This window comes from Haliaeetus leucocephalus, unplaced genomic scaffold (genome assembly GCF_000737465.1).
Source record: "Haliaeetus leucocephalus isolate CR32 unplaced genomic scaffold, Haliaeetus_leucocephalus-4.0 Scaffold317, whole genome shotgun sequence".
Lineage (NCBI taxonomy): Eukaryota > Metazoa > Chordata > Aves > Accipitriformes > Accipitridae > Haliaeetus > Haliaeetus leucocephalus.
This window is the reverse complement of record NW_010972753.1, coordinates 686,244-705,210: the sequence shown is the minus strand read 5'-3', so window position 1 is coordinate 705,210 and position 18,967 is coordinate 686,244. Positions and strand designations below refer to the sequence as shown.

The following is an 18,967-nucleotide window of genomic DNA, read 5'->3' as shown; positions in this document are numbered from 1 at the left end:
CTGTGTCTCATTCCAGCAATTCTCTTAGGCTTATGGTTCAGAGCAGCTGTTTATGACAGTGAATCTTTTGTAGTACCTGAGGTTTCAGAAGAGGATTAAGAAAGTCGAAGACCCCCTACTGCACTGTTGAATGTAACTGCATATGGTGGGGAAGATGAGTTTTTGCACTGAAGTTTGTGCATCATGGCCACAGAATTCTTTCGTCAAGTGAAAAGGACAAGATAGGCACATATGTTAAGCCCAGCTTAATACATATACCTGTGGTCTCGGTATAGGATCAGGGCTATACCTTGGCAAAGACAGGGTATTACCTATAGCTGCAGATCTTACATTGCAGACTTACGTACTTAGCTAATAGCAGGACAATCTCTAAACAACACAGACTATTTTGCTGTATAATAGTCTCTCAGAGGAAGTGAGCTCACCATGGCTTGAGCCTTTTAAAAACCGAACTGGAAGAACTGCTTGAGAATGCACAGCAGGAAACAATCCTGCATGAATCAATGATATATGGAGAAATGACCAAAGAACTTAATTTTAAATCTTTAAGCTATATCATTCTATATATCTTGAAGTTTTCACAATTATCACCTTGTACTTACTGTCTTAGGTCAGGACATTAAAACAGAAATCAAGACACAGAAGGGGAGGGTTAATTTGTTTAGCTTATAAATGAGCTAAGACACTTAATGTCTTTCTGCAGCCTGAGATCTTACATTTAAGAAGAGACAACATGGAAAATGCAGCTTGGTATGGTCTTCATGGGCTTGACAAGCACAGAGAAAGCAGAAGTTCCTACCATTAATAAAACAACTGTTTATATTTGGGAAAGAGGAAGAAATAACCTTGTGCACTGTTTGGGGGAAGAAAATATGATTTCAGTCAGAATTGTTATGAGAATATTGTCCCAAGGGATTGTGCGTTTTGGATTGCAGTATTATTTGAAAGCAACTACAGTTTAGTTCAACAACTGACTAGGATTTGGAAGGACAGTGAGTGTGGCAGTCCTTTCTACCTTAGGGTATTTCCTTCTGGCTTTTGATGTTGAGGAAGTTCCAATCACTTTAAGACTACCTGCTGTACCCCAGATAGGATATCCCAGAGATCAGACTCTGCCCTACCACGTTCCTACAGAAGGTCAGCTATGAACACTTGTTTACTCATACCTAACGGTTGAATAGCACATCCAGTGGATCGCATATTCAGACTTTTGGCAACCAGCAGTGATTTATTCAATTTTTGTAGCTGTTGGAATGAGAGGAGGCAAATGTGAAGTGGCATCAAGTATATACAAGTCTATTAAACTGTCTACTAACTAGCAGTGAACTATAAATCTCAATGATTTTCGTGTATCATAGGACCCAGACGAGAGAACATAGGTTTCTCCACAGTAATTATAGAGTTGGCTTAGGAGCAGTCTGTTGCAGATAGGGTTGCTGTCAATCTTAAATTCTGCAATGTGACTTCTGTCCTTTTTCTGCACAGTTTTATGTCATATGATAGCTGTGAAAGCTGGATACGCTCCTACCAAAGAACCTGATAAGTTTTACATATGGCGTTTTGGGTCAGTTATGCCTATCGTATAACAAGATTATGCTATGAACCGTGAAGTGCTGAAACATGGAAGATGAAACTGTACTCAAGCTGTGCTAATTCAAGTTTAGTTCCACTGAGCAGAATACGCTGTTAGGATAAACGACAGGCGTTTTTTCTTTAGCACCTTCCATACAGCGGCATGAAACTTCCCATCTTTGCTGAGGTGAAGAGGGGGAATGTCAGTGACACATGGACATTGCAATACCAGGGCTGCAATATGAACTGGGAAGACACTTCAAAGAAATAGATCTTAAGGCTGCATTCTGTGGGAGACAGTCTTACTGGGTGAAGCAGAAGAAGTGATTATTGACAGAAATGTCAATAGTTATGGCCATTGTAAACAGGTTTGGGGTTTTTTTAATAGAGAATTCATATGAAGCCACAGAGAATACCCTGCAGTTTTCCCATATAGGACGTCCTCTTGGATTTGGGAAGATACTAGGGGAGGTCTGTGTACTCCTGCTAATATCTGAGGCTATGAAACTGTCCAATTCCTTTCTTAACTCTTTGCAAAAGTGCTTTTTCAATATCTTTTGTCAGTTCCCTGATTTGAATCAGGGGTGTGCTGCTTAACTCAACTTCCGTAAGAAATTTGGTTTTATTTAGTGTCTGGGATGTACTTTCATTAAGCATCATTCATCAATAAGCTTTTTCACTGACTTTTATAGTAGGAGAGCTCTGTGATAAGGTCACCATATGGGACAAGACCATGAGGTGGTGTAAACAGTGTAGCTTTACTAAGTCAGTGAACCAGCAGTGACTTACTCAGCTGGCAAGATGACCCAGCCCGTTTCAGCAGCAGTGGAAGCCACCACTTCACATATTTCATTATCCTTGGAGAAGATAAGCATTTTTTTTCGCCTTTTGGAAAAGCTCAGAATGAGGGGAATATGTCAGAAATTAATTTTGCTGTGGCTAAGCTCAAATGAGAGTTTAGGGTCTTAAAACAGCGTCCACCCACTGTAGCGAGAGGGTCACTTTTATCTATTTATTAAACCATTGGTTTCAAAATTATAAGTGACCTACTTTTATGTTTTCTGAAGGCTGTCAGCAATTCTTAGAGACGATACCTGAATGTGTTCATTTGACAGCACTGTTTCATTGAATTTGGTTTAATACTCTGTTCCTTGTTTGGGTTGAATGCATTTCGAAGTTGATTAGGGAAGGCTGTTTTGTAAAGCAAATAACATGGAAAATTTACAAGCCATCTAATGCAGCCAGCTGGTGGGTAGCCTACCGTGCTACAGCTGTACTGCAGGAACTACTCGATGCTGTACTAATTCAGTATAGTACATTAACTGTTGTTAAAGGTCTCTCTGTAATGTCAAATTTTGGTGATAACAATTTCTGTGCTGTTTTGTTTATCTTTTCTGCTTGCAGTATGAATATGATTATGATGAGAATGGTGACAGGGTAGTTCTAGGGAAAGGTACTTATGGGATAGTTTATGCTGGAAGAGACCTTAGCAATCAGGTCCGAATAGCCATCAAAGAAATACCCGAGAGAGACAGCAGGTAAGACCTAGTTTATTGTTATATATACATTGCTAATGAAACTGCAGTTGTTTGCTGAAAACTTTGCTCTTAGCATGTATTTCTATGTGGTTAGTTTATGAAATCCCCATATACTAAAATTCAATTATTATTTCCTCCTAGTATTCAACAGTACCCTTTAGAGAATAAGGACTTTTTATTTTTTTTTAAAGATAGGATATATATAATAAGTAATACAGTTTGATAATATAGATTTATATCATAAATTCTAGAATTATACATAATTGGGGGTTTAAGTTGCAGTTTTATCTCATTTGTATTCTTTTTGGGGATGGGGGAAAAGCATAAAAGGAGTTTCAGAGGCAAAGACAGTACTATGTAACGATACAGAAGAAAGCCATCTGTAAATTTTTTGAGGGCATGTTTCTCCTTCAGGGTTCCTCCAAGATCTATCTCTGTACTTTTTCTGAATAGGCAGCCAGTCACGCTGCATTTTGAAGGTCACGGACAAGATGTTTCCTGAGAATTGGATCAGTATCCCTAAAATCCGTTCTGTTTGCAAACGAGCATTTAAGTAGCCTAGAACCTTCTCCTGCGTGATGAGATGCTCCTCGATCCTTTTTTTTTTTTTTTTAAATAGGTATTCTCAACCTCTTCATGAAGAGATAGCACTGCATAAATATTTAAAGCATCGGAACATTGTCCAGTATCTTGGATCCATTTCAGAAGACGGATACATTAAGATTTTTATGGAGCAGGTGCCAGGAGGTTTGTATCATTCTGAGCTTAGTCTCTCAGAGGAATCAAAAGCAGTTGGGACTCTAAACTTAGTGAAAGCCAATAGATGTGCACTTAAAATGTTTGTGCACTGTATATGGCTTTTCTGTTGAGACATTAACTACGGGTGGCATTCTTCTCAAATAAAGAATAGATTTCAAGTGTACAGGCCCCTTACCCTCTCTCCTTTCTGTAATAATTATAAACCGAGAGAAAAGTCATAGAAGTATTTGGTGTCAAATACTCATGTGTTATAAAATAGTGGAGTTATTGCTGTGTAGTCCATTTAGCTTAAGCATCTTAATAATACTGGAGCTTTTAAGATAAGTATCTGTTGAGCATGTTATATACAAAGCACTGCTATTTCCTAGGTAGATTAGAGATAAAAGTTATATGCTTCCCTTGCTCCTAATTTCCAGTTTTGCTCCTCTAGCCTTCTCTACATTTTAAGATGTAAAGTCCCATTATATCCTCTCTAGGTTATATTTCCATCTCCCTTTTGCTGCTTGCTCTTCAGTGTCAAGGATGTGTCAGAACGAATGTTAAATTCATGTATGAATATAATTTGCCAAATAAAAACAGAAATAAGAAAACCAGGAAAAAAAGTTCAGGTTTTCTAGGGAAGGTCCAGACACAAACATTTAAATGTAATTGAGTCATTCAACATAGGGAAGTTGTTTAATTTTTGAATTCCTATGACCTTCTCACCTGAAAGCTGAGACACTCTGAGATGTATGATGCATGTAGATGTGATGAGTTTATACCAACACTTCCACTTGTTTTCCTGCACTTGTTAAAAGTATCAGCTGGTGTTACATACCTTTTTTTTTCCTGCTCATGTATGCACTGTAGAGTGTGCTGGGATTAGTTGCTAATGTCAAGATATTATTGAACCAATTCAGATATTTTAAACTCTGCAGCTAGTCTTAAAAAGGAACCAGCTGTTTAGATTATGCAAGAGTCTTTGGGGAAACTTCACTTTAGAAAGCTGTTGGTGTGGACTGAGAATCCCTTTAGCTGAATTTGTCTGGCATTAGGTAGACCCACTGCACTTAGTTTATTACAAGCAGAAAAAGCAAACCTGTCTTTATTTTGCTTCATGATTAAAATATTTGTCTTATTTAAAAAACGATTAGATTTATTACAAGTAGGGGAAGTGTGGATGACCTATCTCCTACCCTGAACATCCATTACTTGGTTTCTTTCAGGAGCTTGCTTTCCTCTGTCTCTGAATATTTCCAGAAGTTAATCCCGTATTTGCAAGGAAAAGACTCTTTCCTTTTTTCTTCTCCCCTCCCTGCCTCGAGTAAATCAGCTTCTCTTTGTACATGCATGTGGTTCATGAAGTATAGTGTATAACATCATACAGTGTTACCTTTAGTCTTCATTTCATTAAGGGCTGAATGGTTGCTAGTCCTAGTCTCAACAGTTGTTAGACTGAAGTGAGGGAGATGCATCCAGCCCTGTCGTAACATTTATTCCTGCCATGGAGGTGGAAGCTGAGCTGGCAAGAAAGAAATAACCAGCCAAAAGCAGCAGCAAATTATTTGCTTTGAGGTATCTAGGAAGAATTTGACTTAATTATAAGTACTGCATTTCTCTTGCATTAGGATATTGAGCAAAGGCTGAATCCAGACTTAAATGTTTCATGTTAATTTGGGAGTTTTGCTATCTTGATACAGTTTCTTCCTAACTCTTGTAGGCAGCCTCTCAGCTCTCCTAAGATCTAAGTGGGGCCCAATGAAAGAACCTACAATTAAATTTTACACCAAGCAGATTCTGGAAGGCCTTAAGTATCTCCATGAGAACCAGATTGTACACAGAGATATAAAGGTAATTTTTCCTTTAGTGTGTCTTGTGTGATTGCTTTTTATCTTATTTACTTCGGTTAGTTTTACTCTAACCTAAGTAGAATTTTTAATAGGATTTCATGGAAGCTTAAAACAAAAGGAAAGAATAAAACAACCCCTTCTCCCTGGTGCTCCAGGAAAATACCTTTGTAGAAAGGTATATTACAAAGATAACTGCAAACTTGAAGGAGTATTGAGATTGGGATTTGGAATCTGTACTCATCTGTCTCTCCTCCCCACTCCCCCTTTCTCTCTGACATCCAAACCACAGGGGGATAACGTTTTGGTGAACACCTATAGTGGTGTAGTAAAGATATCTGACTTTGGTACTTCCAAACGGCTGGCAGGAATCAACCCATGCACCGAAACATTTACAGGTAAGACTCATTCAGCAGTTTATAAGGATTTTGGTGACTGACTTAGAGTTAGAGCCAAGAGGCTCTTTGGATTTGTGATGAAAAGATGATTAGGTCTGTATTTTCAGGGAAGAGTGAATGGGAGTGTGATTACCATAAACACAGGCTTGCTATCTTTCTTTTCTTTTTTTTAAATGTAATTTTCTTCCATTTTATTTTGTTTTAAAATCTTCTTAAATGTGATGGGATAATGGTTTTTCTTCATAGTGTTTTTCATTAAGTAGCAATTGATTTGTTGCCACTACATCTGGAAACACTTGAATACAGCAACTTTTTAATTTAGTAATCTTGGTATTAGTAACTCATGCATACTTTCTTGAAGTATGTTTAAAAGTGCAGAAAACCAAACACAAGCTTATAAATACTTTCAGTTTTGAGACATTCATTATAAAACCCAACCAACCGGCTAACTTGGTGTTACCAGCAGTGAAAAGAATAGTTTACATGAAAATACGAGGCTGGTATGTTACAGAAAAGCTTTCATATACAAGGTAGTAAAAACTTGCAATATTCAGGGAAAACAAAATTGGCTGAATAGCAGCTGAAACTCCACATTGAAAAATGAATATATGGTCACATAATTACTCAGTTCTTTTATCAGTGCAGATATAGGTAACACGATGTTTTTCAATTGTTATGTGGCCATATGCATAGGCTGATAGCACAAATCCCAAGCCTCATACTGGCCTGCAGTTTAAGTAGATGGTACACAGACACAGACGTCAGTCATGTGGAAGACAGAAGACAGCAACCTCTATTTAAGTGATAATCAAGGCTTTCCATTACCTGTCTGGTGGGGAGTCTGCAGTTCCTCCAGCTTTCTTAGAAAGGAAGCCTTGAAAATAAATTATTAGTTCTGAAATAACTTACCTTTCTAAGCTTTTTTTTTCACTCATTATTAGCAAAGCTTGTGAATTGGAAACTGGGCCTCTATTACATCATGATCTGAACACAGCATATGATGTCTGCATCAATAGCTCATGAGATATCTCATCAGGTGCAGGCATTTGAAACAAATCTATTTCCTGCAAAGCTGTAAAGATTTTAGTTAGAATCAAATTAAGTTAAGTTAGGAGTCCTTTAAAGGGAAGAAAAAAAAATATTTGTCGAGTTTGGAATCGTAAATGCAGCATTTGAATGTTTTGTTAAGAATGAAGCACTACAAGAAGCAGGTTTGTAGTTCGGTTTATAGATGTAATTCAGTTTATAGATGCTACAACAGATAGATACATAAGAGCTGGTTAAATGCTGGCTTCTGAAGCATTCCTTTAAGGCATTTAACCATTTTTTCCCAAGCAAATTAGTCAACAAATAATTTTCTCATGAATCATCTTGCTTATGCAACTGGATGGATAATTCTCAAATACATACAGGTCTCTTGTGGTATCTGGAAAAGAATATTTTCAGGTTTTGCCTGCAATGTTTGTCCTTGCCATTTTTGTTAGACTGGTTCAATACAGTTACATTCCATGGGAAAGAGATGCACTACCCTTCCACATGGTGTGATGTATAGCTATACTGTGCCTCCCATTGCTACAGGATATTCTGAAAACTTTAAGTATATAAAGGGGTTCCATAAGGTAAAAGTTGAAGTCACGGAGGAAGACCCTCCTGTAGCTATTAAAAGTCATAGTCCAAAATTTAATTTTAGCCCAGGAAGCCACTGTTATGGCTGACTGCTATTATGGCTGGAGCAGATACTAGAGGAAAATCATTCTGTCTGCCTGTGTTTTATGTACTCCTTAGTGGCTTTTTAGCAACTGGTTGTTATTAGAGATGATATATGGAGAAATGGTACCTGAAGAAAAATCACCATACTGTAATAAAAGGAGGTAAATCTTTCCTTGTGCCCTTCTTCTTTGTTCTCTTGCACGTTTACAGCCCTGTTTGTGCCTCAGAGATGTAACTGAACACAAGAATAAAGGTTTTACTTAAGTTCTCATTCCAGATTTAAAATAAGTATGCAGGTAGCTATAGCCCAGAGGGTCTTAAAAAGTCTCTTCCAATTTGTTTTGTTCCTTAACTCAGTACCTAGACTCTGTGGATTTTAGGCATTATGTAACACTATCACATGACAGAACAATCAGTCTTCTAGTGGTTTAAACGCTATATCCCTCCATTCAAGACACACAGCCTGAGGGCAAAGCTGTGGCTTGAACTTTTGTTCTACAGCAGTCACATTTAATGAACATAGTAATATCCAGTCCCTTTTATCTTCACCAGATGTCCTTTACTTAATAGTTCGCAGCTTTACCACAGTGTAATTTTATTGTATTCTTAAGAACAACAATAATTTAATTTAAAGATGTCGTAACAGAGCTGGTGGGAATTCATGTGGAGAAAGTGCTGCAGTGTTTGGAACCCTCAGAACATCTATAGATTTCTGTTGTTGGTGTGGACTGTCTTCCTATAAAGACCTCTTGTTAGCTGTGTTAGTATATGATTGAATATCAGTGATTCCAAATTGACCATCTTTTATTTCATTTTTACTTTTCTTTTCATTTATCAGTATTATAACTGGTATTACAGTCAGATTGTCTACAGGCAAACTTTAGAGACATTCAGATTCATCTGTCAAGAGGCAACTATTGGCTTAGGTAGGATCTTATTTTGCCACCATGTATAGCTTTAGAAGTTTCAATAGATTTATTTCTCACTCTCTCTCTCTTTTTTTTTTGCTAACCTTGGATGTCAGAAATCCCAAGCACATCCAAAAGACTTCCTGGAATTGCAATTTATGATGGGTTCCCTTATTTTTTTAGTTACTGTGTAATTGATTTACCTTGATTACAACCTTGATTGTTTTTTGTGTAAAACTTGAGATTTTTTTTTTTAAAACATTTTTATCTTTATTATCTTATGTTTACAAAAATATCTTCTTTTCAAACTAACTTTTTGAAATTCCCTGTCACTAGTATTCTCATTATAGGGGTAAACATATGAAAAACTATTCTCATGAAGACTATCTGTCACTTTGCGAGTTTTCATCACCTCTTACATGCTTAATCTTTACAATTTAGTGTCTGCAAAAGTTGTTTGATATAATTTCATGTTCTGAGGAAGTTTTTGGATTATGTAGTGAATATACTTCCAACAGTTTGAAGTCTTGTATTAGAAAGGGGGGGAGAAGATAGTTTATAGAAAAGATGTTAAAACATAAGTTTCTGTCTAGTTTTCAGTGGTGATATGGGAAATCAAATATTTTGGTTATACAGGTTACATCTGACAATTTTTGGCTTGCTTAGCGGTGTATTAATTCTCTCTAATAAGGATGAAGACTGCAACACTTGACTATTCTTTTTGTCCTGACTAGGAACCTTGCAGTACATGGCTCCAGAAATCATCGATAAAGGACCACGAGGATACGGTGCACCAGCTGATATCTGGTCACTAGGTTGTACCATTATTGAAATGGCAACAGGCAAACCTCCATTTCATGAACTAGGAGAGCCTCAAGCAGCAATGTTTAAAGTAAGTACAGCTTTTTTGCTATAGAGCTTACGAATTTTCAAATTCTAACTTAATTTTTTAACATTAATTTAATTGGTAGTAATCTTTCGTTATATGGGTTGTTTTGTACAAAGCTACAGTCTGACCTGTGTTCTTAAGTCTCACTGAGTAATCTTTTAAGTAAACTTTTTTGCTCTAAGCTGTATTGCTCTAGGGGGTAATCATTTATTTTTGTGCTGGAAATAGGTCATGAGTCAGAGCAGCAACCTGAAAAATGAGTGAAGGCTTATGAAGACTAGTATTCTCTACCTTCTTACTTCTATCATCTCCTGCTCTTGGTTTATGATTTCCTTCTTGGCAACCAGTCTCTCCAATAATGACAACCAAGTTACTTGTGTCCTTTAAGTCTTTATAAGCCTCCCTCCCAGAGTATCTGTTTGCCTTGCCTTGTCTTTCAAAGGCCCAGTCTCTGCAACGTGGTAGGAAGCTATGGTGGAAGGGGGGTAACTTCCCAGGATTTCTGGTATGTACTGAAGGAGTAAAATACTCTATTTTAAGTCCGAAGTCCTTTGGATCAAAGCTACCTCCTTGGTAAACTATTTCCTCTAGTACTCTCTTTCTCTTGGTGTATCTGTTTTCAAATGCACAAATTAACACTTGAGAAGAGAATGCTTCAGATAGTTTTGATAATAAATGTATTTGAAAAAAGTTACTTGTTCTAACTCTGAAAATAACAGTAGTGTAAAAGCTATGATGTGATAATGTGTCAAATATGCAGACTGAAAATTTTTGGTTCTTCCACTGACTTGCAGTAGACCTTTAGAAATGTACTTAAGTTTTCACTTATGCTTCAGGGTCCTCATTCTTATAATGGGGAAAATGTCACATCCATAACTCGGCAAACTGCTTTAAATTATCAATATTCTTAATTCTTTTGTGTATGTTGTTGAAAGTCACTGTGTGAGCATTAGTATAATTATTAATGGAACCACAGTAGCAAAATTGGATGTTTATCAGTAAGTATAGTAAGCTGGGCTGCAATTCAGCATGGCACGTAACACCACGTATTGTTCTAGGCCTGTGAGTTGTCCCATGCACCACAGCTAAAAGGCAAAGAAAGGGATGGTTATGGGTTTTGATGTAGTTATTTCAATGGTATCATATGTCACCTTGGTGCTGTCAGCTTATGACACTACCTCAAAAGAAGCTGCCTGGGTGAACATGCTTTAGTTCACTAAAGCTTTCCCGAGGGAGCCGCGGAAAGAGACTTTTTCCCACATCGCTGTAAATGTCAGATACGGTTCTTCTGGCAGATGCCTTTTCCTCTTGTATGTCTGGCATGTAGTTGAACCGTTATGTGAGTTACATGTCTTATTTTTCAGCATGGTGCGTTGAACGGTCAGGAAGCGCTGGTTCAGTCCCAGGTGCTCGATGAGCTCCGGCAGGGCTGTGCGTGGCCCTGCGTCCTGCCCGTTAGCGCTTCCCGGCCACAGGGCTGTTTTCTGAAGTCTCAGAATACATTTCTTCACCTTCTTTCTTCAAGGATGTGGCAGTTTTTAGCGTTGTTATTGCAGACTGTGTCAGGCATTCAGTTCTGTTTTCTGTTTCTTGGCTCTGCTGGCACCTGCTTGGAACTGCCTCTTGCTGGGCACCATAAATTGCAAGCTGTGGTTTCTTTTTGCTGCGTAATAAAGGTAAGCAAGCTGGAAGCTAGGTTTGAAGCCAGAAATGAAGCAGGCTGGCTGGGCAGGCATGTAAAAAGAACAGAAGCCTGAAAAACTTGGGATATCAAACTTGTGATGTCCCCATCTCCACACATGCACACTCTGTTGTGCAGAGGGCAGGCAAGGAGAGAGAAGGTCTAAGTCTGGCTGTGCAGTCACTATTGAAACTGCAAATGGCCAAAGAGTTGGACAAAGTAGAGAAAAGGGGCCAGGGTGAGCCGAGAACTGGAAATAATTCCTGGCTGAGTGTACGTTGTGTGGTATTTCATCTATGAGCATAGTAGGTGTGCATCTGGTTCCATGTGAAAGGAGTGCAAACAAATGGCATTCAGTGGAGATAAAGTAAACTAATGTCGCCACGGTGTTTCTGGGTGCTTGCGACAAAACTTATTCCCCTTGAGCCACAGAGATTAAGATAGGATCAGAGACGTGCATTCAAATCTCCTGGTCCCGTTCTGGACTGTCCTGGGTTTTGTTTAGTGCGTAAGGGAATAACCTGGCACCAGAGTGCTCTCAGTCGTGATGCTGCCCCAGCTGAAGCTGGCCTGGGAGCCCATCCCCAGACCGCACAAGGAGGAGTGGGCTGGCCGTGGAGACAGACACGGCGAGAGCAGTTGTCAGAGCACGGCAAGCAGGTGGCTGTCTCCTCTGCTCCAGAGCAAAAATTTGAAGTAGTGAAACTATATACCCCATTTGTAAAGCACTGTCCACAATGCATGTGGAGTTTTACAAATCAGATAAAGATGCTCTGTCAGACAAAGTAAATGTATAGATGTTGTAGCCTGCTGACAGGACATAACATCAGTTTACTTATTTATTTATTCCATTTCTTTATTAAATACATCAATTTAATTGTAGAGGTTAGCAAGTTGCATATATTGAAAACATTACGTGAGGGAAATACTGAGTTTTGAATGTGCTTAGAGTCATGGTTTGGAGGGCTTTAATGCATTATTAGCATTTTATATTCAGCACTGTCGTTCAAACATAAGCACGGCTGCTCAGCATTTTTTGCTTCAGCTTGCGTTGAAGCTGAACCACTATTGTGAGTGCCTAATGGTGCCACAGCGTGTTAGTGTAGCTGTATAATGAGATTATTTAAAAGCAGCTGGCACTTGTTTAACTGCTGGGCTGCTATCTCCCTTGTGGCCACTATCTTTCTGCTTGTTCTCCAGAGCCTGTTTTATGTAAAGATGCTGAGACTACAAGCCATAATCTTGCCAGATACATGCCATACAGTGCACATGTGTTACACAGCTCTCGCTTCAAAACATTCATGCCAGATTGGCATTGGAGAATAAGGCGGCAGTGAAGGAGCTGGAAAAATCACTAGGGAGCAACCTGTAGAAGCACGTTTTTCATTACTTAAAGAGTGGAGGTCTTGTTAAACCTTTGGACATCATGTGATTTTCGGTTAAATAACACCGAAAGGCTGGGGAAGACATGTGGCCCGAGTGCCGGGGGTGGTGACAAGGTCTGGCAAGGTCATCGTGAGCATTTGCACAAGGAAATTTGGCAGCGGCAGGAGCAGAACAGGTGCAGCCCCCAGGCCGTCGGTGCTGGAGGAGGAAGTTATTCCTGTTCCTGGGCACGAATGTGCTGGAGGAGTCAGCAGCTGAGACACACAGTACTGGGCAGGGGTGATGGGAAGCGTATGCAATAGCTGGAGGGATTTGTGGCTTAGTAGGATGAGCAGCATTTGAAGCACTTGGTGTGGGTAATGCCCGGATCCCGAGATTGCCTGAAGGTAGATGGTTGGATACATCCATAGCTTGACATTTGCATAATACCACATTGATATTCATACTGTGTTTGCAATGAAGTAAAAAACAGGATTAGAACCTTGTTGCACTTCACTGCTTTGTGTGGGTACCTGGATGGCTCCTTTTCCGTGAGAGTCAGCGAGAGTGTGAGAGATCATACTGTAAGAAAGCTTTGGCCCACGGTCCCCTTGCAGTTGTTTAGTATAAATAATTTGTATTTTTGTTTTACTTGCAGGTTGGGATGTTTAAGATTCATCCTGAAATTCCAGAATCACTGTCTGCTGAAACGAGGGCCTTTATTTTGCTCTGTTTCGAACCTGATCCTAGTAAACGTGTTACAGCATCTGATTTGCTCAGAGATTCCTTCCTGAAACAAGTAAACAAGGGCAAGAAAAGCAGAATTGCATTCAAGCCTTCAGGTAAGGAATTATCAGCCAAATCCAAGTCAACATCATCATTAAGTGTTATATAAAAGATTGGAATCATTAAGCACTCTCTTTTACAAAGGACATTTCTTGTGCCAGGAAAGCAGCAGGAACTCAACTGTTGAAAGTGCCTGTGATTTTAATTAGACATACTTAAATTTAATAATTCCCACAAAATATGGTGTCTTGCTTATTTTGTGTTTTGCTTGGTGAAACCTCCCAATCCCATTTTTCCTTTCCCCAGAAGTAAACGCCTCATTTATAGTAAATTAAAGTTAGAAAAACGACATTTGGTGAAGACTTTCCAAAGCAATTCTGCATTTTAGAGTCACAGTTACATACACTTCAGAGATATGTGTTTATTTATAGAGTAGGTGTTTGGCACCTGAAAATGTGGGTCTATTAGGTGTTCGGGTCTACATGGGTCAGCATTTTCAGACTTGAAATGTAACTTGGAAATTTGCCACATGTGAGCTGAAGTAGCTGTTTAGTGGGTCATTTTGTTTTATCTGCCTAGTGTATTCCTCCCCCTCCCCCTGCAACATATCAGCCACTTTCTCAGTGATAGGATAATAAACCTTAATACAGACCTGCCAAATAAATTGTTAGTGTTTGAAGGGACTGTCCATTGAAAAACAGGCAAAGCCATTGGTCTTGCTGCTTCTTTCCCCAGTCTGCACACACACATGCACACGCTCCCAATGCACATCGAATTGCTTCCCTTTTTGAGCTTTTTTCCCCCTCAGCAAGGAACATTTGAAAGAATGGAATTCTAAGGGGAAAAACTAGCCAAGAATTTACAACGCCTGGCTGCCTTGGTTTCGGCAAGCAAACGGGCATCCTCTCTTGTCCTGAGGGGCACTGAGGACTGCCACCCCTGCGTGACGGGACCGCTCGCCCTGCTCAGCCCGGGCGCAGCATTGGGAGCTGTGGGCAGGCTGTGGCCTTCTGCCCTGCTGCAACGACCTTCTCTTGTTGGCTTTTCAGCCCTTGCCTGAGGACATGTTCTGCAAAAACCGCCTGGCATTAGAAAGGGAGGAGCTTGCCTCGTTAGCTGCCCTGGGAGCGATGGGCTCCTTCTCAAATACCAGGGGAGCCGCAGCTGTCTTCTGCACCCCCTCCCTCCTCCTGCCTTCCTCCTTTCTCCTCTTCTCCCGCGCGTTGCTGGGGTTATGGAGCTCCTTCAGATGGGTTAAGCACTGGGCTGCCGTGAGAGGCAAGCTCCGTGACGGCCGCGGACGCGAGCAGAGCGGGCGAATGTACGAGAACTGTCTGTTGGGTGAGGGAGGGAAGGGCAACGCAGCTGCAGCCGAGCGTGTGCCGGGGCTGGGGGCAGCCGTGTTGGCTGCTGCAGCCATCTCCAAGGGGGTTTGGGGGCCGAAGGCAGGTCCTGGCCCAGCAGGTGCCATGATCTTGGCTGCGGCAGTTCACTCCGTCTCCTCCCTCTGCCCCTTTGCCTCCATCTTTCCATCCTGTCTCTACCCCTTTTTTCTTTCCAATAATGAAGGCAGCCCAGAGCAAATCTCGGCCCTTACTCTCAGGACAGCAACTTTCAATTTTCTGTACTGCCGAGACGTCTTGAACCAGTTCTCACAAGGGGACATGTGAGTGAGGCAGATGCCTCGGGTATTGGAGAGGGAGCAAATATATGTCCATTAACACAGGCGGAAATGAGGAGAGCGGGTAGCAGAGTGCTCTCTGCTTAGAGATGTGTATGGCTGGTGGAGCAGCCAACGGTAACCTATGGGTTCGATTCAGGCTCTTTAAACAGCTGTATATCTAGTTGTACCAGCACTAAGGGGGAGTGTGTGTGTATATATATGTGTGTGTGTGTGTGTGTGTGCAAGAGAGGGTAACAAAATGGCATTTCATGAGTATCTAGCTGCTTTGCTATCTTTGGGTTCAGCAGTTAGCTCGTTCACACCTTTTATTGCGTTTTGAGTTGTATTGCTGCTTTCTATCAACAAGGTTAGCTCTCTTTCAGCCATTTTGCAAAATGAGGTCTTGATATCACTGAAGATGATCGTGGCTGTTTTAAGCACATTGCCCTTTCCTGCCTAGTGCTCTTACATGCTTTACAATGTCTGTTCCCAGATCACAATCGTAATACATCCCTCCCGCTGCCAATCCATGGAGAACAGGCTGGCAGTAGCAGCAGTGAGCATGGCTCCGTTTCGCCAGACTCTGATGTACAGCATGACGTGTTTTTTGAAAGGCCAAAGAGATCCATTTCAGAGATTCAGACAAAGCATCCCATTTCCCATTTACTAAGGTAAAGCATTTGCTTTTTGCTTGATACCCATGAGGGATTATGTGGATTTAATTCACATTATATTTTATCTCAGGGCAATTTTTTCATATAATGACTAGATAAGCAGGTGCGTTAAACAGCAAGCAAGTTGCATAGGCAAGTTACCAGTTAATTTAAATATTGTCTATATTTAATTAATGAAAAATGATTCTTTCTCCTTAAGGTTTCCATGTATTTATATACTTTTCCCTCCCTGGTGAATAAATGTCAGTCGTCTTATTGACTGAGTGGATATAGATTCTGGAGTTAGCGGAAGAGTTGACACTTCCATGTACTCATTAAAAAAATGTGGCAAAAGAAGGGCAGCAGAAAGATAGTTCTGCTGATCAGAGAGCATGAAGCTCTCTGGAAGTATATTTGGATATACTTCCAAATAAGTATGTTACAGTATGGTGCCAGAAAAAGTGAATAGTTATCTCAGTCCAGGGTTTTCAGCTTTCCTCCCCAAAACTGAACCAGTGCTGGCTGACATTAATGCCAGCTTCTCAGCGGGATGAAATCAGCCTTGTGCTTTTGGCTTCAGTGAGGTTTACACCAGCTGTGGATCTGAGCCATCTTCTGTCTCAGAATTAGGGTTCAACAGTCTGATCAATCCGCTGCTGCAGTTTAACTCACTTTTTAACCTCTGAAGTATCCCTACTCACTTCTGACAGTACTGCCGTGTTGCTAACGCTGAGGTCTCTCTTGCACGCGGGGCCTGGCTGCTGACGCAGTGTGCCTGATGAGGGCTTGGCCTCTGAGGACAGGAGCACCTCTCCTTCCCTTGAAGACAAGGATTCCGGTCTGTTTCTGCTGCGGAAGGACAGTGAACGGCGGGCGATCCTATATAAAATCCTTAAGGAAGAACAGAACAAAGTTGCTTCCAATTTGCAGGACTGTATTGCACAGGTAATTTCAGTTCAGCTTTCCTTTTCCCCTGACAAGCCAGGCAGTAGTATGGCTTTTCTGAAAACTAATAAATGAAGGTGCTTGGATTGTTCCTTCTGAACATCTTTAATCTCGGAGACCTGTAACTGTGTGAGCCCTTTGCTGTTGCCTGAACGGACAGCAAACACTGCCTTTTGCTCACTGCTGGGCTCTTGGGGCATTTGGTGTGGGGTTGGGGGGGGCTGAGGTTGGTGGTTTGGGGGGGGTTATGTGGTTTGTTTTGGGTTTTAGAGACATGGAAATGGAACACTGGGTAGTAATATGTATGATTTGCTTTAAGGACAGAGAACCGATTAATGATTTTTAATTCAAAATATATGTAAACTAGATGCCAAGAACACAGTACACGAATCTTAAAAAAGCCAAGGTAGATTTCTGTAGAGGGAAGGGTTGAGCGGGAAGGTTTAGTGACTGTAAAGAGGAGCAAGAAAAATCATGTGTTCAGTTAGCCCGTAGCCAAGCAATGCCACACACCAGTAAGAGTTGATTGCTCAGCCTCTTCTTCATGTCTGCTTCTGATGTGCCACTGACATTACCTGTTCTTATCAAGCTGTGGTTTTTCACCTGGACTTAGCCTGCTGACTCTTGTTGTGGGATCCCGGTCCGCCGTCAGTCTCGGAGCAAAGGCAGGCACAGCACTGTGGCCAGGGCCCTGCTGCTCCCGGGGCAGCTCCGTCCGAGCCCGGCGTGGGCAGCTGGCTCCACGCAGCGCAGGGGTTTACTTCTCCCCATCACTCACTCCCCTCCAAACCGCCTCATGGTGCAGATCAGCTTGCCTCAGACCTGGGGGGGCTCCCAGAGAGCTCTACAGGCCCCAGAGAAAGGCCCACAATCAAATTTCTGCTCTGAGCTTGAACTGCAAAATAGCCTTACGGAGGACTAAAATTCACAGGTGAGATCTCAGTCAGAGATAACCAGGGCTCTAAATATTTGCCGGGATAAAGAAGGATTATTTAGTAACAGCAAGTCCTACCTCACTCTCCAGCTGTTTTGCAGCACTGCTGTAACCATCTCTTTTCCATAATTTCTGGAATACTTCTCCCTTTACCTTTAATTATACAGGTCGTTGATCTCACTGGCACTTGGATGGCTTTAACTGCAGGGGTTATGGATGGCAAATCGTAGAGTGAACACTTGAGTCCTACCACTGTGTAATCTTAGACCTTTCCCTGACTTATGTTAAATGCATCTATAAACATTTTTTTGCCTAAGGAAATCAAATGTCAGCGTAATTGGGTACAAGTCCAGATTCAGCTTATTGAAAGGATAGCATCTAAAGAATTTGGGTCTCTTATCAATTCACTCTGCAGTTTTTATGGAGGAGAGCTGCCCTCTGCAGTATATTGCAGACATGTATAGGTATTATCTGGACACTCTTCCCTTTGTAGCATTAGACTTACTTAATTTATTTTTTGGAAAATAGGAATTACTACTAAAAAAACTGTAGTTAGAAAAAGGTAGAAAATAAAGGCTTTGCAGAAACAAAAGTTCTGTGATTTCTGTGCATCAGTGTGAAATATAAATGGGCAAAACTATAAATTGACCCCTAAAAAAATTAATGCTAATAACTAGATGTTTAATGACTCTGGGATTTACTTGATATACATTCATTATCTATTCTCCAGAGCTCTGAAGAACTGCAACTTTCAGTGGCCCACATCAAGCAAATTATTGGGATTTTAAGGGACTTCATACGCTCTCCTGAGCAGAGAGTGATGGCTTCTACCATATCCAAGTTGAAAATGGATTTGGATTTTGACAGTACTTCCATCAATCAGATTCATCTGGTGCTGTTTGGATTTCAGGATGCGGTGAGTTCCTTGCCTAGCACGAGGGGGAGAGGAATTCTTCCTGGACAGAGCTCACCCCAGAGGTTTGCAGCTTCCCTGCTCTTCCTCACTCCTCTTCCTCCTTGTACTGTAGAGGGGCTTGACTGACAGCCTGGGTATGGTCTGAAAGCTCTAACTATTTTTTAGGGTTACAAATCTGTTGTTTAGACTTTCAAAGTTTAGTGACTGATACAGTTGTTTGTTACTTTATAAAACTTCATCTGACTATTGAAAAACAAGATCCTCTTGTTGTTTGCTGCTACTTTAACTTGCTTATTTATTTATAGGTGAACAAAGTGTTAAGAAACCACTTAATAAGGCCCCACTGGATGTTTGCAATGGATAACATAATTCGCCGTGCAGTCCAAGCAGCAGTCACTATTCTTATTCCAGGTAAATCAAAGCT

General features: G+C 40.7%; 1 protein-coding gene across 1 annotated transcript in view; it reads left to right on the top strand.

Annotated features, from left to right (window-relative positions):
* Nucleotides 1-18,967, top strand: part of MAP3K15 (mitogen-activated protein kinase kinase kinase 15) — an 86,572-nt gene that overhangs the window by 62,441 nt on the left and 5,164 nt on the right. Inside the window, exons 16-25 of the mRNA XM_010571262.1 lie at nt 2,977-3,110; nt 3,730-3,857; nt 5,569-5,699; nt 5,988-6,093; nt 9,446-9,603; nt 13,305-13,488; nt 15,589-15,766; nt 16,519-16,693; nt 18,358-18,543; nt 18,849-18,954. Coding sequence (XP_010569564.1) covers nt 2,977-3,110; nt 3,730-3,857; nt 5,569-5,699; nt 5,988-6,093; nt 9,446-9,603; nt 13,305-13,488; nt 15,589-15,766; nt 16,519-16,693; nt 18,358-18,543; nt 18,849-18,954 — 1,486 coding nt within the window. The remainder of the gene's footprint in view (nt 1-2,976; nt 3,111-3,729; nt 3,858-5,568; nt 5,700-5,987; nt 6,094-9,445; nt 9,604-13,304; nt 13,489-15,588; nt 15,767-16,518; nt 16,694-18,357; nt 18,544-18,848; nt 18,955-18,967) is intronic.